Source organism: Pleurodeles waltl, chromosome 11 (genome assembly GCF_031143425.1).
Source record: "Pleurodeles waltl isolate 20211129_DDA chromosome 11, aPleWal1.hap1.20221129, whole genome shotgun sequence".
In the NCBI taxonomy this organism is placed as follows: Eukaryota; Metazoa; Chordata; class Amphibia; order Caudata; family Salamandridae; genus Pleurodeles; species Pleurodeles waltl.
In genome coordinates this window covers 433,660,050-433,685,824 of record NC_090450.1, presented here as the reverse complement: position 1 = coordinate 433,685,824, position 25,775 = coordinate 433,660,050, and the positions used below count along the sequence as shown (strand labels likewise).

At 41.4% G+C, this 25,775-nt stretch overlaps 1 protein-coding gene across 4 annotated transcripts in view; it reads left to right on the top strand.

Annotated features, from left to right (window-relative positions):
• Positions 1 to 25,775, top strand: part of PIK3CB (phosphatidylinositol-4,5-bisphosphate 3-kinase catalytic subunit beta) — a 1,042,661-nt gene that overhangs the window by 447,247 nt on the left and 569,639 nt on the right. For all 4 annotated transcript variants that reach the window (XM_069213799.1, XM_069213795.1, XM_069213796.1 and 1 more), the window contains one exon: positions 16,472 to 16,654. In XM_069213799.1, the coding sequence (XP_069069900.1) occupies positions 16,472 to 16,654 (183 nt within the window). The remainder of the gene's footprint in view (positions 1 to 16,471; positions 16,655 to 25,775) is intronic.

Here is a 25,775-nt window from a genome sequence, read left to right as displayed (position 1 = left end):
TCTGCAGTTTTAAATATATAATTGAGAGATGTTCTAAAACAGGACTGAGGAAACCCCACGTACTCGTTAAGGAAAATCAGTATATTCTCTTTTTTTATATGTAAAAGTGTATCTCTTAAACAGGTAATGCCACCGGTAAAAATCGCTGCTACATAACCACATCAGCAACTAAATGCAACCATTCCTACATCCAAACAAAGTGTTCCAATGCATATCTGGCCTTCTGTTTATATGCTCCATGCCCTTCTACATAGCTGAACTGACAAGTTAGCATGAGAGGAAGCAGTGGTAAAGCGCACATGTGCACCTTCAGGGTACTGCAAAACCAGACTTATCAGCTATTATGAAGTAGGTTCACCCTTTCAGTACTGCTCTGTTTTGTTGTACATTGTTAGTTTTGGCATATGCCAACGAGACACATTCATTATTAATGCATCTCTGAATGTGAACTGTTGGGGATATTTTTTATTGTCTTGTGTAGTCATTTATAGAACTGTGTACCATCATTTTGTCTTCCTTATTTGCTTCTCGAAAAAGTCAACCAACCAAGCTTTTAAGATTTATTGATTTAAATGAGACAGCCTCTCAGAGAAATGCAAATCAGGCACCGATGAGTGCTTTTAGCTCTGCTTTTTATTTGACCATTCTGCTATTTAGATACTTGAAACATTGAAGTATTATTCTTAACTGTTATCTGAATGGTCTTAGGGACTTTGGAAAGCTTATTCATTGCAGCATTCTTGTATTGACTGTATAGTTAGTGAGATGAAAAAATTCAAACCCTAGTGTGTGGTTTTTGGTGGGCTAACGTCCTCCTCCTTTTCCGTAGCAGCAGGTGATTGAGTAAATAGGCAGTAATACTTATGAAAGTACAAATGATGGCTATCCAAACTCCTTTCTGCTATATGATCAAAGTGGAATATTCTGTACTGTGCATTTTCCACGGCTATAAACCAAAAATAGTGTTTTTTTCGTCCTTATCCTGTTTCCCTCCGTTACTTCAGCAGAAAAGTAGTTTAACATACTGACCTGTATCACACTGCACAATGGCTTTGAACCACACCAGTGAACACTAAACAAATGAAACGTTTAGTTACAATGTTTAGAGAGTCTCCTCTGTGCATCAGTCTAACAATGTATAATGCCCCCTATTCCCCACCCGTGGACAGTTCAGCAGGAAATGTAGTTCATGGAAGCTGTTTGTATTAATAAATCCTCCTTCTTTATCTCGGCACTGTTGACGCAGATATGCTAATTAGAAATTATTAATGATTGTTTGTGTTTTGATTAATAAAATGTTTGTAGAGAAATTAATCGTAGAGAAAATAATGTATATGTTTGAAAATGTGCCCACAGACAATGGCAGCCACTTATACGAATGTTGTACTAAAATAACTAAAAATGTGTGACCTAATGAAAATATATACAAATAATGTAGTAATATGTCACATTGAGATGTGTAACCTATGTTTTGCATTAATTTGTAGAATTAACTTAGCTGAAGCTGTGGCCTAGTCTTTCCAGGCCTCATACAGAAGCAGAATTAATAACCGAGCACTGTAGAAGTTGCTGATGCCTATAACCCGACTGTGAACTGTGTCCTTAGCTAGAATTTTCAGAAATGTACTGACGGACAGGAGATGATAAAGTCAATTTGATACAATTATGTGTAGACTAGGCTAAATGTACTTTCCCAGGACTAGACCAATGAGAGCACTGTCTGAAGAGGAACCTGAAACATTTTCGATACCTGAAGAGCTGGATGAGGAAGACATCGTACAGTGGACCAATCCGTGAACTGAGAAAGAAGAAATATTAGAACTTATAGATTTGTTAAATAAACGTTATTGGTTAGGGTCATAACTGCTGATTAGTGAACCAATTAGAAATTAGGAGGATCGACTGACAAATTCTAATAAAAAGTCATGACAAAGGGCTAAAACTTGAGCTGCAGAAGATTTTAGGCAGATGCGAGATGCGAGGGGTGAATGCTGATGACGACAAGAAATGCGGTCCGAGATTCTGTCGTTGGGCTCATACCCTTGAGAGGCTGATGCGTTGCTGATTTATTGATGACCTGAAGATGAAGACTGACTTTGTTGCTGAGCCAATCCGTGGATAGGTAGCTATGACAATGTGACTGATTAACTTTGTGCCTTTTCTTCCAGGTACCAACTGCACTGTTTTATAGTTTTTCTTCTAGCTAGATGTTTTCCAAATTCATATTTTTCTAAATCGTTTTTGCATGAAGTCCCACATGCTAAATGCTAATCTGGGTTAGGTAAGGGTCCTTTGGGTGACGTGGACAGTGACAAATGATTGACTGACTGATTGCTGAACTCTGCTACTAATGTTGTTATATTCCTCTTTGTTGGCTTATGCTGAAGCATTCAAGCATATGTTTTCTGAAGTTCTGATTAGATTATGTTATTGGTGGTCATTAATGAACTAATTCCGTGTGGGATGAATAAAGTTTGATTCAACTTGATGACTTAGTATTGTAACTAATAGGGAAATAAAATCCATAAAACGTGTAAGTGAGTTGTGGCTATTTATGAATTGTTGATGAAAGTATCGGTTGACTAATGTTTTCTATTAGCGGTTATTGATTGTATTATTGATCTGTTGATTACACTGGTCACTACATGGCTAGGATACTGCATGCAATCCAAAAGGTTCATCGGCCTGTACGCGGCCCCTTGTACGTTTACTTACTAAGTACCAGGCGCGCTAGCAGTTTTTGGCAGCAGCTTGATGGTTAGTTTCCTTGGAGAACTAGTTATGTGGTGATTAGTGGTTATGGTGGCAGTTTAAGTTAGGGTTAGTTGTTCATTTTTATGAGGTTTGAATTTTGTTTTTCTGAAATGGCAATTGTAGCAAGGATGATGTCCCCTTAAACCCAGAAATGACTTTCCCAGATCCTGGATCCTGCTAGTAAAGATAGGTATGTTCTCGGCGTGCTTGTGACAGTATGAAAGTGGTAGGTTGCGCTTTTAAGGGCTTAAGCAAATGGCAGGTGAATTGTGACATATGAGAGGTAAAGTAGGGAGTTGTGTACTCCCTTTGAGGTTTAGTAGGAGTGTGCGTACTCCACAGTATGAGTAGGGAAGTTGTCGAACTTCACATGTGTGAGGCGCTTTGTGCTCAAAAATTGTCCACGTGGTTGTTGGTGAAGTACAGACCCTGTGTGGTCTAAGACTCCAAAGTATATTGGCAAGTGTAGGAGACACTTGGTTATATGTTGTAATCTGTCTGGTTTATTAGATTGATCGGGCGTGGTCAACAAGTCAGTGTGTGAGTTAAGTGAATAAGAGAAATTTCGACTGAGATTCGGCGAGTCCTATGTGCACCAGGACAGACCCATTGATCAGTTGAGAGTAAAATTTGCGGGTCGAAATTTGCTTGCGAATGTGGGAGACTGAAAAAGAGGAATAGCTACATGAGCGAAAGTGCCATCATTGAAAATCCGTAAGGTCTCTGAAGGGATTGTGTACCTTCCTGTAGTAAACCAGCTGATTTGTTTTGGATTATTGGCTTTTGGTTAGTGCTCGCAATCATTTTGCATTAGTTTCGTATGAGTCGAAGTTTAGGAGGACAAGCCGCAAGACTTTATCAGCCGCAGTGTGTGAGTATGATGTCAAAGTGAGAAGCACTGGGATAGGTTGGTTAATAAGAAGAGTCGCGAGCGGATTGGCAGCCGTCCGTAAGAGGCAATTGGTTGAGCAAGTGGGTGAAAGGAATCTTGGGAGTAAAAGTAATTTCCTTATTGAATCAAATATACTAAAGGTAGCAAAAATGAAGTTTTTCAAAGCGTTCTGACGTGCCATGAAAATTCTCCGGCATATATTGTGATGGAGGAGCTAGGTGTCGCGCCATGTTTTGGTTAAAGCAATGGTGCAAATTGACAGAGAAACAGGGAGCTTTAGCGTTTCCAGAGCATGGAATGTTTAATTTGAGAATTTTGGATCAGTTGTGAATTACATTGAGACGAAGCACCTTCCGAGACCAGCACAGTTTGAGGCATTAGCGGTTTGGGAACTTGTAGCCAGACAGTAGCAAGAGATGAAATTTCAAAGGAGAATAAGAAGGATAGAAAAGTCCTTGGCAGAGGCAAGATTGGATTGGGAACAGAAAGTGGAGAACAGAGACGTTACAGGGTATTACGTTTCCTGCTATTACAGAGGAAGATGAGTCAGAGAAAGAAGAAGCAGATAAAAGTGATAAGTGTTCTGGGAATAAAAAGAAGAAAAAGACTTATGTAGACGAAGAAGATTCAGATGTTTAGGATCTTATCACACAATTGTTGAGGGACCGACCTCTGCCATATGCGGCTCATGTAGGGGGTCCGAGTACTAGTTCCACCCCAACTGCACCAGCTCAAGTGACTGGAACAGTGGGATCAGTGCAGACGGATAATGGACAGGTACAAGGGATAGTGCAAAGTACTCCTAATGCAGTGACTACTTTGGTGGTCCAAGCTCAGATGCAACTACCACTGATACAGAGAATTTATCCAGATGTACCAGTTCTTGAGACAACTTCGAACTTAGTGGTGTCATCGGAGCAAGTGCTTCCGAGGCCAATGCTAGTTCAGACTGAGACGACTCCAATGTTGTTGCCTCAGGCACAGCCACAGGGTTTACCGAAGTTTACGCCAATGACAGGGACACAGTCAGATGTGACACCAGTGATGAATCAGATTATGGGAGTAGCCCTTCCACAAAATGCAGTTGTCAGAACAGCACCAAATGCAATATCGTTGCCAATTACTGTTGGTCCAGAAGTACCATTGTTTGCACAAATGAAATCAGATGCAGGAGAACCGGGTGAAATGTCAGAGCCTTGTGAGGAGGGGAATGAGTGATCATGTGCAGGTGATATCGTCTATGGGTCAGACCTTTGATGGATCTAGACCCTTAATGGACCTTAGTCCACTTGTTGCGCTTCCAGGTGCGGTAAATGGCCCGAGTGCAAGTCAGAGCTTGAAGCTCTTGACACCGCAAACTCCAGGTGCTGTGATACAACAGGTGCCATGGCCAAATCCAAGTAACATCTCGTTACAGGGGTTGACAGCACAGCAATTGAATAAGTGGTTGGATAGTTTGAATACTCCTCGAAATACATCCAAGGGGGAAGAGCAGATAAATCATGTAAGATTAGCTACAGAAATAACAGAGCTAGTTGAGGGAATGATGGGAGTAAATAGGTTAGAATTCTGCACGGAAGAAGAGTTTAGGTACTTGTGTCCGAGGATTACAAGAGAAGTGAGCAAGATACAGCAGAAGTTGGCATATCTGGCAGAAAAACATGGCATAGAGATTGAGAGAACAAAGTATTTGAAAAGAAGTTACAGGTTAGATTTTGAAGCAAAAGATTTTGAGCACTTGAAGTCAGCAGGGATGAAGGCGCACCTAAAAGAGTTATTGCAGAGTGCTCAGATTTGGGGAGCACTTGAGAAGTGGAAAGGCAGATGGGCAAAGAAGAAGGATAAACGGGATTCACAAGAAGGGTCTGAAGTTGTTCAGAAAGAAAAGGATACATTAAAAATTTTACTGATGAGGGAAATTCCAGGAGGGCAGTTTGTTCATGTCCCATGGCATAGGAGTGATACACTGTCATTCGCAAATGATTACCCGAAACTGAGGGAGAAACCGGTTGAGTGGTACTAGCAGACAGATAGATTTGCAAATTTTGCAGTTTTCCAAATGTCTGTGGAAGATTTGAATATACTATTGGAGATAGTGGTTCCAGCTGATTTGTGGGTTGAGTGCAAGAGAGCAGTGGATTGGCCGATGAGTGAACCGAAAAGGGATAGAGTTACAGGTGCACCATCACCTGAAGTGATGAAACATTATTATAAGGTGATTGGGTTCCTGAAGACGAGAATTTCTCCTAAAAATATTGACTGGCAAAGAATTGAAAGGACAGTGCAAGAGCCGAAAGAGTCGATACACACCTATTATGAGAGATTGCTTAAAGCATTCAAGGAATACAGTGGCAAGGAAGCAATTGAGCCGAAAGACATGTTGAACTTTGTGTTCAGGTTCGCCGAAGGATTAAGACCTGAAATAGGGCAGATGATTAAGAGTCATTTGATTTGTTGGCAAGCAAAGCCGATTGATGAGGTGTTGCAGTATGCAAAATACTGTAGTGATGGAATTGAGTTGAATCAGAAAAAGCTGAAGGAGAAGGCGATGGTGATGCAGATTAAGACAGCTCAAACAGGAGTGCAAGGATCTCTAGTGCAACAGATGTCGCAGCAGCAGAGAACTGTCATGTTCCCACCTCAGATGAGAGGTAGGGGTCATCGAGTCAATATGACTCGTGGTCCGGATTTGAGTACTGTAGTGGTCCAGAATGATGTGCAAGGGATGAAAAAGATGTTACCATGTCATCTGTGCGGAAACGGGGGACACTGGAAACTGGAGAGTCTGTTGATGGTGCAGAATGGTGTTGTTCAGCAAGGTGGTGATGTCAATACATTTCAAACTGTGAAAGTCCCTAGAATGAGGGGACTTAATCTGAATGTTCAGAATCAAGTGCAAAATGTCCAACTCATGCAGCAGGTGCAAGTGCCGCATGCACAAGTAACGCTATTGCAACCAATGCAGCAGCAGGTTCCCATGGTACCTAGACAGCAAATGCAGATACCTCATGCCCAGGTGGAACAGCAACAAATGATGCTTACTCTGCGGGTCACAGGTCAGAGACAAGACAGAAGTAATGACACAGTGCACAAATTCCCATTACATAGGGAGAATTAAATAAACAATGAATGAATGGATGAGTATAAGTTTGGATGAAGAGCCATGTATGCTTGCAGCGTCCTTAGAGGTAGATCATAGAGGTCCATTTGGGAAGGGAAAGGTGATGGGTCACAGAGTTTCATTCATAGTGGACACGGAAGCTACATGCTCTACAGTAAGAAGTACAGAAGTTCCGAACTTTCCTCTTTCAGGCAGAACAGTTCAGGTTGTGGGGGTAGCAAACAGACAATTGACAAATCTGATCACAAATCCAGTGCAGGTTGAGATTGGCAACTTTCAGGGACTGCATAAGTTTGTAGTTTGTGACTCGAGTCCAGTATCTCTATTGGGAAGGGACTTGATGTGCAAGACAAAATGTTCCATTAGTTCAAATTCAGGAATAAAGGTCGAGACTAATAGCGATGATGAGGAAGAACAGACATCTGAAACAGCGAACAAAAATGTTAACGAAGAATACCCACTGATTGAGTTTTTCCTGATGTTTACTGTGAAAGAATTGCATGCGGATTTACAGGGAACAGTGCAGGAAAATGTGTGGGACCTGACAGGTAAAGAAGTGGGTTTGATCAAGGGAGTGGAACCAATTAAGATAACTTTGAAGCCAAATGTAGTGTTTCCACAGCTTCCACAGTATAACATGGCACAGGATGTTCGGATGAAAGTGACGCAGATAATTGGAGATTTTCTGAAACAAGGAATTTTGAAAGAAGTGTTGAGCAGTCCATGCAATTCACCGATAATGGGTCTCAAGAAGCTGTGTGGGAAAGTGCGCATTGTGCAGGACTTGCGAAAAATGAATGACATGGTGGTCAAGTGTTGTCCTGTAGTGCCAAATCCAGCAGTAATACTGTTTCAGATTCCATGCGATGCAGAGTGGTTCACAGTGGTTGATTTGTCACAAGCTTTCTTTTCTGTGCCTCTTCATGATGATAGTCAGTTTCTTTTTAGTATCAAATTCCTCGACAGAGTCTACAGCTGGTGCAGACTTCCACAAGGGTATACGGAGTCACCGTCTTTGTTCAATCAGATTCTGAAAAAGAATTTGGAGTCATGGAACTACTGTACCAATCAACTCTAGTGCAGTACATTGATGATTTGCTGATTGCATCCAGGACAAGGGACGATTGTAAGTACGACTCGATTGCCCTGTTGAATCATTTGGGAAAGTTTGGACATAAGGTGCCAACTTTGAAATTGCAGTATTGTCAGAAGTCAGTGAAATACTTGGGACACCAGATTGAGAGAGGGCCAAGGAGAATCTCCAGAGAGAGGATTACAATGATCCTGCAAAGAAGTCCTCCGACTTCACAGAGAGATGTCAGAATGTTTCTGGGAATGGTAGGTTATTGTTGACAGTGGATTCCAAATTTTGCTGAGATTGCCAAACCGTTACAGCAACTGACACATAAGGAAGTTACTGACCCCATTACATTAGATGAGGATCAGATGAAAGCGTTCACTGAGTTGAGCTAGATTTTGTGCAGAGCCCCAGCGTTGGGAATGCCTGATTACACAAAGCCATTCATATTGTTATGTCATGAACGTGATGCTGGTTCTTTGTCTGTTTTGACACAGGTCCATGGAGGTGCTTATTGCCCAGTAGCGTATTTTTCAGCTACCTTGGACCCAGTCGCAGCAGCTTTACCAGGTTGTCTGCATGCAGTTGCTGCAGTTGGTCAAAGTCTTTCTCAATGTGAGGGAGTAGTGATGGGATACCCTTTGACGTCAATGGTACCACACTCTGTTGCGATTTTACTGACAAGGACGAAAACACAATATTTGACTGGTGCAAGATTGACAAGGTATGAGACGAGCAAACTAGGTGCTCCAAATGTAACATTGAAAAGATGTACAGTGTTGAACCCAGTAACATTACTTCCGAATGATACTGTTGAAATTGAAAAAGAGGAAGACATCGAGCACGATTGTCTTGAGGTAACTGAACTGTGTAGAAAACCAAGGCCAGATATCCCAGGTACCCGATTGGAAGAAAATGATCAAATTGTATTTGTTGATGGCTCATGTCTCAAAGATGGTACAGGGACATTAAGAGCAGGATATGCTGTATGCACAATCACAGGTACCTCGGAAGCTTCCTGGCTTTGAGGTGTATATTCTGCATAAGTGGTAGAATTAGTGGCACTTACTAGAGCATGTCATGTTTCTGCAAGACAGAGTCACAATCTATACTGACAGTCCATACAGATTTGAAATTGTTTGTGATTTTGGTCAATTGTGGTCGCAAAGAGGTTTTCTGACTTCTACTAGTACACCAGTAAGAAATGGCGACAAGATAAAGGAATTGTTGTATGCAATATAGTTACCTGAAGAAGCTGCTGTGGTAATATGTAGTGCACATCAAAAGGCCCAGGATTTCATCTTACTGGGAATGGATATGCGGATCAAGTTGCAAGGTTTTGCGCATTGAACTGTATATCGATCAAAGACATGTGGGAATTGATGACAGAAGAAGATAATACATGTACAAGTTTTCATTAAAAGTGATTGATACTCTGGAAGCGTTTAAAACATTGCAGAGTAATGTTAACAAGGAAGAAAAAAACGACTCTGGGTAAAATAAGAATTTCTCCAAAGATCTGACGAAATTTGGGTTTCTAAGGAGGGACAGATGGTTTTGCCAAATAGTACCTGGCCATTTGGGACAGTAAACTATCACGGACAGGCACTTATTGGAAGGGATTCCATGGTTAGATTGTTTAAAATTGATTGGTTTAACCTTAAATTCATGCAGACAGCAGAGGTAGTATGCCATCGCTGTATAGTTTGTCAGCAACTAAACGTGGGAAAAGGGACAGTGGTGAATTTGAGCCACATTGGAAGAGCAGGAGGTCCATTCAGCAGAATGCAACTGGATTTCATTGAAATGCCGGCGTGTGGAGGTTTGAAGTACATGTTAGTGATAGTGTGAGTCTTTAGTCACTGGATTGAAGCATACCCTACAAGAAGAAATGACAGTCTCACATTAGCAAAGCTGTTGCTTAGGGAGTTGATACCACATTTCGGGTTTGTGATCTCTTTAGGATCAGATAGGGGAACTCACTTCAATAATGAGGTGATTAAACTCTTATGTGCAACACTAAACATCGAGCAAACGTTGCATTGTAGCTATTGCCCTGAAGCATCCGGACTGGTGGAACAGATGAATGGTACCTTGAAATCAAGGATTACAAAGATGTGTGCAGCTACAAGTCTGAAATGGCCAGATGCATTGCCTTTGGTGTTGATGTCGATGAGAAACACACCTGACAGGAAGACAGTGCTGTTGCCTCATGAGATCCTCATGGGCAGAGCAATGAGATTGCCAGCAGTTCCAGCCAATGCACTTGTAAACATTACGAATTATATGGTGTTGGACTACTGCAAGGTTCTGGCTGTTGTGGTTCGCCCTTTCTCTCAGCAGGCCACCACCCTGCCACCCATCCACGATCCAGGTCACAATCTGAGAGCCGGAGACTGGGTCGTTGTCAGAAAGCATGTTCACACGCCTTTTTCGAAGCCGCATTGGAGGGGTCCTTACAAGGTGGTGTTAAAAACTACAATAGCTGTGAAGTGTGCAGGACTCCCAAACTGGATACCCGCGAGCCATACAAAGAGAGTGGTATGTCCACCAGATCATGAAGAAACGTTGTTGAGAGCACCAACAACAGGGAAACAGGTTGCTGCACTTGAGCCAGAAAAAGAGACACTAGAGCCTGAAGTTGAACCAGAGCTCGTGGAAGATGGTTCCATTACCCCTGTAAGACACAAAAGTGAAGAATTACAGGAGGGTGTGCAAGAACCAATCTCAATGGATGCACCAGGGGAGCCTAGCTCAGCAGAGGTTCTCCCAGAAGCAGACAGCTTTGAAAAGCAGACAGAGCAAGTACCAGACCAAGAGGGGGAAAGAGTTGAGATGGATCAAAATGAAAGTGATCTGACTCCTCTGGAGCCCGTTGCAGGTCCATGAAGAGAAAACACCATAGAGAAAGACAAAAGTCCAATCTTGAGAAGAATATTGACAGAAGGAACAGGAAAGGGAGATAATTGGCCTGAATCACAGATAGGGAAGAAAAAGGAACTGGTCATAATTGAAACAATAGAGGAAGAAGTAGACACCACAAGAAAAGAAGAATTGAGTGAAGGAGAACTAAGTGGTGACTGAAAGTTGAAAAGAAAGAGAATAGGAAGTAGACAGTACGCAGGTCCTGAATGGGCATATGCAACTACAAATGAATGGCAACATGAGTTTGTCTTTTTGTTTTGATAGAGAGGTTCTGAGTCAGTTTTTGTTGAGCTAATCTAAAAAAAACTTAAGAGACTGTTTTGAAATAAAACCGAAAAAGACATTAATAACTTGATATGACAATTGTAAACCGGATGTGACAAGCTGCTAATCACTTTTGCCAAGGGAAAAGGGGTTCCTGGATGTGAAATTGAACTGTGAGAAAAATAATTTTCCTTTATTTTTGATTTCACTGCATTTTATCTAAGAGTTACTTCCGCTTTCTGATTCTTTACAGATCATGGCTGAGCTAAATAATCAAGATAGAAATATTAGGCGCTGTAGATACATGAGTATTGGATTGCCAGTTATGTGTAGAATGATGTTTATAATAATGATTGTGGGAATGTCTGTTCATGATAGGAAAATAGCTACTATTACTTCTGCTCCTGAACCTACTACACTAACAGCTTTAGAGAAGTTTAAGTTAGATGAGAAATATTTGCATGACTATACTAATGCTCAACGAGAGCTTTCTTCTAATGTTTTCTATCGCTTGTTGAGTATGTTGAGACAATGGATGCGAGGAATTGTCTTGTGTGTACGCAAATTCCTTCATCAGTAGGAGTTACATACCATAGCCTTCCGTTAACTTACAGAATAAGTTGTAGCTTGCTACTAACAAGATTCTATAACCAAGAGTACATACAGTATTTTTATTCAAATTACGATGTAGTGTTTTCATTTGTTCCTATTATTAGATATCTGATTACGGTAGCTAAAGAGCATGATATAGTGCTTATTTGAGGATTCTTTGAGCCTACATTAGCATTTGGGACTGCTTACACGCACCAAAATAACCTCACATGCTTGCTGACACCTCTAGAAAAGAGCTTTATAGGGCATACTGATGACAGGAGAAAAGCATTGAAAGAAAAAATAGAAAAAGGGTTAGAGAAAACAACTTAAAATTATGATTATGCTTACACTGCTATTAAAACGCAAGGGAAATTAGCATTAGATGCATTACACGTAGGGAAGCTTTGTATATATAGGCCAAAATCACACACTGACACTATTTGTGGGAACAAGTGAACGTAGGCATGTGTTTTTGTTTCAGAGTAAATGGACTTTTATGCTGAATGGTCAGGACCCTGCAATTCCTGGAATCTACTATATTTGTGGACTTAATGCTTATTACTGTATTCCTAGAGGATGGTATGGGACATATAATTTGAGAATAGTTTTCCCAAAGATTTATCAGATAGATGATTTAAAGACGTTTCCGAAATTGACTGAATTACATCAGAAGCGACAGAGGAGGGAAACCTCTTCTGCAATCTTGGGAGATATCTTTGGTGCAGTGATTCCTTCAGTGGGAGTCATTCTAAATTCGATCAAGATTCGAAAGTTGTCTACTATTGTGGATAACATATTGACAAATTTTACAGGGACAATACTTCTGTCAGATACTGAATTAGCCGCGGATAGAGCTATGAAGCTTCAAAACAGGTTTGCTTTAGAAATTCCTTTAGCGAAAGGCTGAGTCTATAGGATGATTAATGCTAGGCATTGTTGTTTGTATATTCCGAACAACGATAGGAAGATAAGAGATTTACTCACTAATCTAACTAACTCAAGTAAGGATCTGAAAGAATTGAAAGAACCAGGTGTTTGGGAAAAGGTTGGAAAACGATTTGCCTCAGTGGGAAATTGGCTTAGTCAAATTTGGAATGGAGTATTATTAAAAATTATACAGGGAATATTAATTGTGATTGCTTGCATATTAAGATTATGGGGTTCATGTAAATGATGTCAAAAGATAAAATTGAAAAGATCTAGAAATAATCAGAGGAGGGAAGAACGAAACAGGGAAAGGATTTATAGGGAAGATTTGAGGAGGAGGCAAAATACAGCTGAGACAGAATTGTGAAATGTGGGTAAAGAAAGGTGTGATGACATATTTAGTCATCAGAGGAGGGACTTTTGACACAGATATGTTAATTAGGAATTTATAATGAATGTGTTGTGATTAATGAAAAGTTTGTAGAGAAATTAATCGTAGAGAAAATAATGTATATATTTGAAAATGTGCCCACGGACAATGGCAGCCACTTATACGAAAGTTGTACTAAAAGAACTAAAAATGAGTGACATAATGAAAATATATATGAATAATGTAGTGCTATGTCATATTGAGATGTATAACCTATGTTTTGCATTAATTTCTAGAATTAACTTAGCTGAAGCTGTGGCCTAGTCTTTCCAGGCCTCATACAGAAGCAGAATTAATAACCGAGCACTGTAGAAGTTGCTGATGCCTATAACCCGACTGTAAACTGTGTGCTTAGCTAGAATTTTCTGCAATGTACCGACGGACAGGAGATGATGAAGTCATTTTGATACAATTATGTGTAGAGTAGGCTAAATGTACTCTCCAAGGACTTGAACAATGAGAGCAGTGACTGAAGAGGAACATGCAACATTTTCGATACCTGAAGAGCCGGATGATGAAGACATCGTACAGTGGACCAATCCTTGAACTGAGAAAGAAGAAATATTAGAACTTATAGATTTGTAAAATAAACGTTACTGGTTAGGATCATTACAGCTGATTAGTGAACCATTTAGAAATTAGGAGGATGGACTGAAAAACTCTAATAAAAAGTAATGAGAAGGGGCTAAAACTTGATTCAGAAGATTTTAGGCAGATGCGAGATGCAAGGGGTGAATGCTGATGACGACAACAAACGCAGTTCGAGATTGTCGTTGGGCTCATACTCTTGAGAGCCTGATGCGTTGCTGATCTATTGATGACCTGAAGACGAAGACTGACTTTGTTGCTGATCCATTCCGTGGATAGGTAACAATGTGACTGATTAACTTTGTTCCTTTTCTTACAGGTACCATCTGTGCTGTTTTATAGTTTTTCTTCTAGCTAGATGTTTTCCAAATTCATATTTTTCTAAATTGTTTTTGCATGAAGTCTCACATGCTAAATGCTAATCTGGGTTAGTTAAGGGTCCTTTGGGTGATGTGGACAGTGACAAATGATTGACAGACTGATTGCTGAGCTCTGCTACTAATGTTGTTATATTCCTCTTTGTTGGCTTATGCTGAAGCATTCAAGCATATGTTTTCTGAAGTTCTGATTAGATTATGTTATTGGTGGTCATTAATGAACTAATTCTGAGTTGGATGAATAAAGTTTGATTCAACTTGATGACTTAGTATTGTAACTAATAGGGAAATAAAATCCATAAAACGTGTAATTGAGTTGTGGCTATTTATGAATTGTTGATGACATTATCGGTTGACTAATGTTTTTTATTAACGGTTATTGATTGTATTACTGATCTGTTGATTACACTGGTTACTACATGGCTAGGATACTCCATGCGATCCAAAAGGTTCATCGGCCTGTACACGTCCCCTTGTAAGTTTACTTACTAAGGACCAGGCGCCCTAGCAGCCCCTCTGTGTCTTCTCTGTAAGCCAGTTTTCCAGGAGTTTCGTTTTTTTAAATTTCTTTGGTAGTTTTTTGCTGTCAGTGTTGTATGTGTTGTGTGATAGTATCCTGCATACAGACTTTCATGACATAATGACTCCTTAAATTTAAAAAAGTGCCGAAGGAGCATTTGCATATACGTGATTTAGACATTTTATTGAGAGGGTGAAAGAAATGTTTGATGAAGGAAGCTGTAATGTGTAGGTGGACAAGTCATTCAGGTATTGGAGTGGTGGAGGAGGTAATAAGTTAGAGACCAATGATTGTCATGTTTTGTGCTAGATAAATCAAGTAGCTGATCTTTTGATTTGAAGTGCAGATAATTGGTATAAATCAAGTTATAGAAGTACCTGGAGATTACCTTAGTTATGTGTCTGTGTGCTTTCAGTCATGAAGGTGGACTCTATATGAAGTGCTGGTGTGCTAATGAGAGTAGGTGACTGGGATGCAGCATTTAGGCTTGAAAGGAGATCCAAGCATCTGACAATTACCATAGGTATGCTTCTGTGTCTTTTCAGCCGTAGTGGGTAGACTCCATAAGATGTATCCACTGAATGAGAAAGGTGCGAGGGGGACAGCTCCTGAAATTGGCACACAGGATGAGCCTTTACAGGGTAAAACAAAGCTTTACATGTGTACATATTTAGCCGTTCTGGTAGAATCAGTGAGTTTAACTTGTTAGGGGGCACAGAGTAGTTGCTGATAGCTTATATGTAAGTCTAAAAATTGCTATCACTGTGCATGCCTCTGCTTTGTGATTCGCCCATGTGAGAAGATGATGGTGAGACAGTAGGCTCTTCTCTTGAAAGGCAAAATTAGAAATTTTTCAGTAATGTCAATGCAGAGGTAAGGGTTTTTACTTGGTTGTTTATTCTGAAGATTGTCTTTTCAGTTAGTGTACAGTTAGTGTATTGAAGAGTAGTTCACAGTGATTCAGTGGTTGTGCTGCTGGGGATCTTAATGCCTCTTTATTGTAGGTTGTGCTTGGCTCTGAGCTCCACTGCTGGCAATGCTTGGGCCCTTCACATGGTCCTTTATTATTTATTCATTCACTTTAGTGAGTAAGAGGGTTTTGGATGTTTTTAGGTGATAAGTTATGGAGCACAGCGAGGTTCTGGTGATAGTACTTTGTAAGTTCATGGCGCACATCTTCAGAAAGATTAACTCTGCGTTTGGATGCAACCTTGCAAGAAATATAGTCAATTATTTTCTGCTGTTGCTGCAGCAGCATACTAGTATTTACTGAACTCTGAATTAGTTGCTCATCTTTTTTTAGATGGGAATAGTAGACAGGATTAGTAGAAGTGGCACTAATAATATGAAAAAATTTGCATCTTACTAAGTATCCCGCTCCTCATCATCCTGGATCATCTCAGTGCTTCTCTGACTAGTAAGCACAAAAGTAGTTATTTAAGTCACTTGCCCCTTCACATTAAAAAGCTTGTTTATCCTTTTCTGTACCAGCATATTCATGGCTATGTAAGTTTTAGAAACTTAACTTTGCAACTTTTGGGATCAAATTACGTTGAATTGCAAAGCCTTTCAATTAACCTTTTACTAATACCAGAATCTATAGCACTTAAGAAATTGCAGCCCCTGGAATAACTTTGCTTAGGTTGAATTATACATACTACTCGTTTTTGGGTTTCTTAACAGTATACATTGTTAGTTTTTTCCTTAACAAGAGGATGACTTTAAAACTTACTACTGAAAATACTTCTTAATTTTGGAAACCATGTTGACTAATAGAAACGATTGAATGATTCTGTGTGTATATTGTATCTCTGTGTAGACGTTGCACATGTAAAGACTGTGGGGTCTAGTTTCCTCCCTAATGGTAAACAAAGTAATTCCTAGTTACATTTCAGACACACCAGCTGATTTTAGGATATGGTTGGAACGGTTGATACTTTGGCAGGTCTCTATGAATCTATTTTTCATTGGTGTTTTTTTTTTCTTTTTGCTGCTTATCAGGATGTATTCAGTTTCCAAGTATCTCCAAACATGAATCCTATCAAAGTGAACGAGCTTGCAATCCGAAAACGCTTGACTTTTCATGGAAGAGAAGATGAAGAGATAGAGCTGAGCGACTATGTATTGCAAGTCAGTGGAAGGCTGGAATATATATTTGGTAATCATCCGTTAATTCAGTTTCAGGTAGGTGGGTTTAAAAATAGTAAAACCGCTTGTGGTTTCTTGACTTTACTATTAGTTTTTCTGCGTATTAACTAACTATGGAAGGGCATCCTCTTAGGATCTGCACTCAAAATGCCCATTCCAGCAGTGTTTCTTCCATCACTTTATTTCTCCTCTCTGTTTGTCTTTCCCAGATTAATGTCCTAAGTATGGGGAATCATTTGTTGAAACAACCCGAAAGACCTAAGCATTTCTTGAAGGCCAGGGGCATGGTTGGAATGTCTGTTTTTTTCTTAGAATACGTGTTATTTCAATCCGTTGCATGACATTACACTAAGCTCTGCAGCAGGCAATATTTTAAAGCCAAAGAGAAAAGTGGACTTGTCAAATTCAAGAGCATCAGTTATTAATGAAGCTCTAAGTACAGTTCGGGTGGTCTGGTTCATACAAGTCATTATCTTCGTGTGACATGACTGAGAGGTTTATGCCTTTAAATCAACTAGTCCTTTCCAGCTTTATGGTGCTCCTTGCTCTCATAGCTGACATTGCCTATCTCCACCAGTAAAGCATCTTGCTCCCCCAACTCCTGTTTCATTTCAGTACTTCTCTTGATGACGTACCATTTCTATTCCAACATGGTACATTTTCACGTTCTTGGCCTTATTCCACTGTTCCTATTAAAAATAGCTGTGTGTCACACTGACGGTGCATGCTGGCTGGCATTCCAGCGTGCTGATCTCCTTCTCTCCAAGGATCGTCTGGCATGCCATGCTTTTTTCCTGGCATATTTGTGGCCGCACCTTATCCAGGAGCTTAGAGGATCTATTTAACAGGAGCATACAGCTGGAATCATTCATCATCTCCTCCATGAAGGCAGCCATCTTAAAACTTCTCATTAGTAAGAAAATTCAGACCTTTCCAAACACCCAAATTTCTTACCCTTACACCAGTCACAAGCCGATTTCCCTTTTAAAACAGCCAGCTGGTAAGCCTCCAGCAATATGCTTCTGCTTCTCTTGATAGTGTCGTGAATGACTCACGCCTCTCCGCGAGACGCCTGGATTAGGGGCTGCAACCCTGTTGTTTGTAGGAGACTGAGTCACTCCTTCACCAGTTAGAAGCTGTCATCCCAAACTTCCTGGCTCTCTGGCAGTACCTCACCCAAACCCTAAGTAGTAAAGGTGGTTTCAGTCAGTCAAGCGCATGGACTATGGAGACTGCTCAGAGAAGTTGTGATCCAACAAATCCTACCTTCTTTCTCTCGTTAAAAATAAGTATTTTACACTCACACACACGCGCAATGAAGAAGATGCAGGACAGTATTCAATATATTTATTGAAAAGACTGCAATCTACAATAAAATGCATGTGCTGCGATGATGATGACAGTGAGAAATAAAAGAAGCATAATGGTGAGGATAAAAGTGGTAAATATGAAAAACACCAACATATTGCAATAACATGAAATGTGCAGTTCCTAGTAATGAGGCCTAAACCCTACCCTAAAGTGAGAGCTGGGCATGATAAGCCTAACCTGCCAATACAGTGTCCATGAGAAATGCCCCCAACCCCGTTACCTTGGGATGAGATTGGCCCCTTAGTCTTTGGATTAGGAATCGAAGCGGCACAAGGCTGTTATTCGCTGCAAAGCGGGGTGGAGTCTAGATGGTGTATCCTGGTCAAACCCTCTTTATAGGGCACGTGTTATCGTTTGTGGAGGAATCCTGATGCGAGTATTTACCTAAACATCAGATTGTGTACGCAAACTTGTGTATGCAGTTAAATAACAAATACCTGACATGTTCACATTCTGTTCTTATCAACTTAGAACAAAAGAAGCATGATGAGATTACCCACGTCCATCACTGATAAGTACGCTTTTTCAGAATACCAACAGATTTGGAAATTGAAAACCTTTCTCTAAAATGCAAGCATCAGCAAACATTAAAGAAATAAATAATTAAATAGAATAAAACAGAACACGAAAATAGGTAAAAGGGGACCAGGTTAAAAGGGCAACAAGTCTGCAAGCTAAAAGGTAAGCTATCTCTTGTGCCCAGGCAGGAACTAAAATGGATCCTCAACAATAGAATATAAACTCTGCCTCCACATATTAACCTGCTTGGCCCAATGCTAACCTGTCCCAGTTTAGTGACCTCTGATCATTTTGTTTGCAATCATAATCCGGATGCTATGCAAGATGCTCACAGTGGTCGACAACACAATCCTGCTCTATCTCTTCCCATTTTAGAAACAAGATTTCTGCTCAAGTGCTAAGCTCGATGTCCTCAAAGCCATGAAACAGCAATATAAATACCCTCTTTGAGCCTCGTCAAATCTTTTGAGCAGCTTTGTCAGCTCTCTTGGAATTATCTCCTTAGCCATATTGGCCTTCACCACCCTCCCACACTTCAAGAATGCTCTAATAATGTGCATTATTCTAAGCAGACATCCACAACACGCTATACCATACTATACTATACCGTACTATACTATACTGAGTGAATTCATTTATGAGGTGGTAAGCAGTGCATGGCAGGGGCTAGTAGTTAGCTGTATGAACTATAACTGGCTAATTTCACTATTTTATTTATTTGTTTGTATTGTTTTTAAGTGTTTGTTTTTAACTCATTTCAACAACTAACTATAATATTTATTTGTAATCTTGTTTTTTTCAGTGAATTAGGGTTTTTTAATGTAAGCTAAGATATTATTAACTTGCCTGTCATCCTAACCACTGTTGTTTCAGTGAATATCATTGATTTTATGAAGTTAAGGAAGCTCATGTTACCATACCAGACTATGATGTCGTTTTAACCTTTGTTTTTTTTTAATGAACGTCTAGGATTGTTTTTAACATATTCAGCAAACACCCCCACTGACCTCAGCCTTTGGCCATTCTCAACAGAAGGTTGGACCAGGCCAGCACCCTGCTGGTGGCCAGCTCACCTCAGCTCTGCTACCCCTCTGTAATCTGCTTGCTGTAGCTGTCCTCTTCCACCTACCTTCTGTTCAGTCTGTGTGCTCCAGCCCTTCCCATGTGCCTTCCGTGGTCAGCTTGTTGCCCCTGCCCTCTTTCTCTGTCCATCTCCTTGCCTCCCTCACCCACCCTCCGTCGTCCATTAGCTGCCACTGCCGGCATGTCCTCCAGGGCCTGATTGATACCACTACCCTTGCCCCCATCCCCTGCCCTCTCTTCACGTGCAAGCCCCTGCTCACCCTCCTGCCTTCTGTGGTCCATTGTGTGTGGCTCTGCCCAAGCTGGCCTGCTCGCTGTGGGTAGATTGCTACCCCTTCTACCTGCCCTCTGTTCACCATATTTGTGCCCCTGCCCCATCCCGCCAGCCCTCTGTTGACAAAGTATTGCCCCTTCCCATTTTGCCCTACCCAGTCAGCTTGATGCTCCTGCTCTTGCCTATCTCCCCTTTGTCCTTCTTGCCCCTGCCCCTCCCTCCTGCTTTGTAGTGTCCATTGTGCTGCCCCTGCATGCCATTCTTCTGTGGTTTACTTGCTGCCCCTTCCCTCCATTGACAGCCCATTCCTCTGTCTGCTCCCCCCGTCCCATGCTGCCAGCAGTGCTGCCAGTGCCCCTCCTGCCTGCCTGCCCTATGTTGTCCATTGGGCTGCCACAGCCCCTCAACCTGCCCAGCGTGGTCAGTTTACTGCCTCTGCACCTGCTCCCCTCCCTCTGCCCTCTTTTGTTCAAGTCCGTGCCCCCTGCTCCCTCCCCAAATTGTTCTAATGAACAACTAGAGTGCTAACATTCTGTTTTTATGACAAAAGAGTGGCACACCTGAAATCATCTCGATGGAATCAAAACTGTAAAGCCTAAGATATTTCCTTTAGACATGAACTAAATAAAGGGGTTCTTTTTTCCTAGAAATCATGGTTAGTGATATAAAATCTAAAATGAAGACATATTCTGAGTTCTCAATTAGCAGCAACAAAGGGCTTTTAAACTAGTTGCTATTTATATATTTTTTTTTCATCCAGTTAATCACTTGATTATTTGTTGCACTTAAGCTTTTTCCACATTTCTATCATTGGGCTATGTTTTAATTTTTTGATTCAGGCAGCCATCTTTGGAACATTTACGTGAAGTTCAATCATTTCTTCATTTACTGTAGTATCTTCCATAGGGACTTCTTTTAGTTTTATAGTTGGGAATCCATCAAGGTGGCTTTGAGGTGTATCAATTTTTTGTCATTAATACAAAATGTTAACACTCTAGTTACTTATTAGAACACTGTGGTAAAGCAGCAGTTGATTACTAGAGAGTTCTGGCAGGCTGTTTCTGGCTCTGCCATCAGTGAGACTACCCTGCCAAGTGGTGCCACCCCAGTCCTGGACCCTTGGAAGTGGTTCTGAGGTGGTCTGCCAGTGTGAATGCATGATTATGACAAAGAAAATAAACAGCACATTATCGTTGTATTAAAATAAAGAGCAAAAATGATATGCCCTAAACACAAGTGGAAACATGTACCCGAGCAAACTGCTTAGTGCTTCATCCCACTGGTGTTGCGTTAAGCCTTTTATACTTGATCACACATGTAGCTACATAGCCGAGCTAAATCATTAACAACTTGTAGCTGCAAGGTCGCCCTTATCAAGAACTTGAAAGCAGTCAGCAACTAGAAGATTCCAGTGTCACAGCCGAGTATCTTGTAAGTAAATCTGTGGCCGGTAACTAATTATTTTGTTTTAGTTTCCAAGGCCCAATGCCCCAATTAAGCATTCTTAAAATAAGGCAGATTTACATGTGTGCCCTTGCATTCTTGGCGTTTGTGGTCACAGAATGGAAACTTTAAAGTTTGTCAACTGGCTTCTGCCAAGCCCATATTTTATAAAAACACAAGAATACTATGAAAACAGTCTTCAGGCAGCTATTATTATTGTTATTAATACTATTTCAGAATGGTTGAACAATGGTTCATATATATTTTATTCTTTACAAACCGCCCTTTGATCCTTCAGAAATCAGTTATATTGCTTACTCAATCAATTTCTGTTTTGCAGTTCTTCTATTGCAGCATCTTGCTTTATCATCGCATTGGTCATAGCAATTTGCGTGGGTACCGGCTGTAATTCAGCGCAACAGGTACTCATCAGAGTGGGCAGGCATTGTACACAACAGCCGACCATTAACAATCCTACTACCAGTATTACTATCCATTTGAGGATTGTCCAGCCCATGACCTGATCTGTCGCGTAGCTTCTCATTATCCTAATGGGACTACCGTATTCGGGCGGCAGAATCACTTATACTGCAGGGGACTGAGTCTGCTCTCGCACCATGTGACACCTGTCGGCCTAATCCGGGTTTGTACTGCCTAACTAGCAGTACCTCATCTTAACCCAAGAGTAGGGATGATTGGGGCAACCGGGCGCATGACATATATGACTCCTCAGGGGAATCGTGGTCACTTCGGTCTCATCGGTTTCTCTCAGTTACATTAGTCTCACATATGTAAGGACAATCTGAGGCAGAGTAAAGTTCAATAAGGTTTTATTGAAGTGACTGCATCTTAGATAATAAAGCATGTATTGCAATAACCAGGTCAATGAAGCACAATAAGATTAAAACTGTGACAAGGAGAGTAAAACACAAGAATAATGCTACCATACTGTCACCAAGTTCTATTGGGATAGTTTCTACCTAAGCTATTTTAGAGCACAGCATGTTAAGCACTAATTCTGCCTACCAGGTTCCCCCTGGGAAGACATCATCCCTCACCCCTCCTGCAAGAGGCCTGTAGTCTACATAATCAGATGTAGCTAAGCGATCAGCATACAGTCGTGGTCATTGGCTGGAATTTCCCTCTAATTTACATGGGTCAAAATTAGCGTTTTTATAATAAAATATCTGATGTTCCAACAAAGGATTCCCATGTAAGAGTATGTATCTTTCTGTGAACATTGGAGCGAAAACGGACCACTTTTGCCAGCAACCTATCATACTGCAGCCTTGAGAAAAGCACAGAGTTAAAGAAATGTCTTAAGAACGCAGTGCTGACCTAGGCTAGGAAGCTAGATAGAGAAAATAAAACAAGACCGCAAATGTGGTTAATGTCAAAATAATATAACAAAGCTGAATAAAATATATTGAGGTTAAAGTGCACAGCTGCTGGCCTAGGTTGCTAAAATAACGTGTATAAAATAGCTAAAATGGCTACACAACAAAACCATCCCAATATACCAAAGTACTAGTCTGTTATTGTTCCTTATCATGATGGACTAAGTTCCCAAAGGAATGTAAGTGTTGCAACACATTCATTACAGTAGGTGGGTGTCTGGTATGTACATACAGCACTCTGACCCCACAATCTTGCACACACTCCGCTCTTTTCTGCGAGCAGAACATCAAAAAAACATCCTATTATGAAGAGATACCAGTCTAATAGCCTGCATCTCTAGGGTCATGTTTGCTATCACAGTAGTAGTGTAATTAATCACTGCTTCCAGTACTCGCCCAGGTTCCTAATCTCTCTGGAATTCATTATTGACCCCAGAAAGTCATCAAACCCTTTATGTCCCCAGCCACTTGTTCTGGTGTATCTCCTGGTAATTCTGCTATTTCCACATCTCTTTTACCCCGCACATTATTCTGTCGCTCTTTGTACTTTTTATTGACATACTCCCTATTTCTGAGGGAGACCTGTGGTACCAAATAGGCTAAGTAGCAACTCCACTCCAATCGGGTGGAAGCCAGCAATAGGCAGATCCCCTCCCACATATATACACAGTTCCCCTATGTTGGAAAATGGGTTATTGGTAGGGCAGGTAGATACCTACACCTAGCAACAAGCCACTAACCTCCACCTAGGTACAGTTAGGTCTCAGTAAATTAATCCCAGCTCAACCCTTGGTAGCTTGGCAACGAGCGTCAAGGCTTAACTTAGGAGACAAAGTGTAAAGCATTCAAATATCACAAAACAGTAATTAAATAAAACACAGGAAACAGTTTAAAAATCCAAAACCAATTTATAAAAATAGTTTATATTTTTATCTTTAAAATGACACAAAACCGATTAAAATCGGTTCAGGGGAACCGGAGATATGAATTTTTAAAGAATTATTACTTTTCTAGCGCTTAGAAACAAAAAGCGCCAATCGGGTCATCTGGTTGCACCTCGACCGGGGCAAAGTCAAACTTTCAGGCCGACTGCGATGGAGCCCTGCTCGGCTTCAGGTCGTGGGAGGCCTCGGTTAAAAAGTTACCTTCTGACTTAGTCTTTATTTTTAAGTTTTTCTTCACCGGGACGAACCTGCCAGTTGAATCCGACCTCCTGGAGCCCTTGTCCGGATACGCGATGTGGGTTTCCTCGGTGGAGACTTTTACCTTCGGACTTAGTCGTTTTTTCGAGATGAAAATCCTTCGACCGGGGTAAACCTGGATCTTGATCTGACGTCCATGGAGCCCTTCTCGGATACGATGGCTGGGAGGTCCCGGTCAACTTTTTACGTTCGGACTTAGTCTCTTTTTTGGATGTTTTTCTTTACCGGGACGAACCACGGAGTCAGGCCGGGTCGCGGTTGAGGCAAGCCGGCTAGAATTTCCGCGGCGGGTCGGTCCCTCTCTGGAGCTTTTTTCCAAAAATTCTCAAATCTTTTCCAAACTTCTGGGGCTTCACCCAGATGTTCTTTTAAGGTTCTTTTGGGGTCCACAGCTCACCCCAAGGGTCCAGAAGTTCTGTGATGGTCCTTGGGGGGGTGCGGACTTCAACTCCCAGAATGCACCTGGCGCAAACTCCTTTTTGGCCACTGGACAGTGGTCAGCTGGTCGCTTTCTTCAGGAGTTGGTGCAGGGGACTCTGGTTTAGCAATTTGTCACCTGTAGCAAACAGGGAGTCCCTCCTTGAACCAGTTGAAGCCAGGCAAAGTCCTTCTTGTGGTGAAGCCCAAGTGTGCAGCTGGTGCAGTCCTTCTGAGTGCAGGTTCCAGGTGCAGGCCAGGGGTCCAGCAGGGCAGTCCTTCTTCTCCTCAAGTTCCTTTCTTGTTGAATTCTGGAGGGGATCTGAGGTGTGGGTGCCGGTCTGCCAGTTTTATCCTTGCTCCTGGGTGAAAAGCAGGGGGGCCCTGGTTCTCCAATCAGGGACAGGGTCGTCCCCCTGTGATGACCACTTCCTGGGAAGTGTGGCAAAAATCCATCCCAGAAGGCAACAGTCTCTAAAAATCCAACATGGATGAATCTGATTTTTGGAGGTTACATCTGGCTGAGCCCATCCACTGGTGTGGCTAAAAATCATAAACACACCCCTCTCCTGCCCTCTCCTAATCTAATCAAGGGGGCACCTAATTGTCTGGGGTTGCAGGATGTGGGGGTGTTGCTGGGTGCTGCAAATGTCCTTCTCTGCCTTTGAAGACCAGTTTGGCAGCCCTCCCCCTTCCTGCCTCACCATCTGCTGAGGGGAGATTCTCTCCCCCAAGCACATTCCTTTGTGTGAAGCCTGGCCACTTCACACCTCATCAAGGCAGCCTGGCAGAAGCTGCTGCAGGCTGGCCAATCAGAGCACAGCAGCAAAAACAATGCAGAGCTGAAATTGGCAACTTTTTAGGTAATGTCTAAACTTTTTACCTGGACAAGTTATATTAAATCCAACAACTGGAAGTTGTGGGATTTATTACAACAATCAATTTGATACCAAATTCTTGGTATGTAACATTTAAGGAGACTTTAAAATTTAAAATAAAGTCTGCCCATTCTAGCCTATGAAGGCCATTTACTTCAATGAGGGAAAAACGAATTTGGCTGTTTTTACCTCACCAGGGCTTATAAATCTATTTTTATAAAGTCCCTGCTTATAGTTACATGGCACCCAGCCCTAGGGGCACATAGGGCACACCTTAGGGGTGACCAATATGTAAAAATAAGGTAGTTTAAGACTTTGGAAGTACCTTTAATTCCAAAGTGGAATTTGCATATAACTTTAATTTAAAAGCAGCCAGCAAGGCAGGCTTGCTTTTAAAATGACACTGGGCACCTCAGCAGTGCACCTAGGTGTGCACCACCTATGCTGTGGTCCCTAAACCTACATGCCCTACCATATACTAGGGACTTATAGGTAGGTTAACTTAGCCAGTTATAATTAGCCTAATTTGCATATCCATTTTACACAGAGCACAGGCCCTGGGACTGGTTAGCA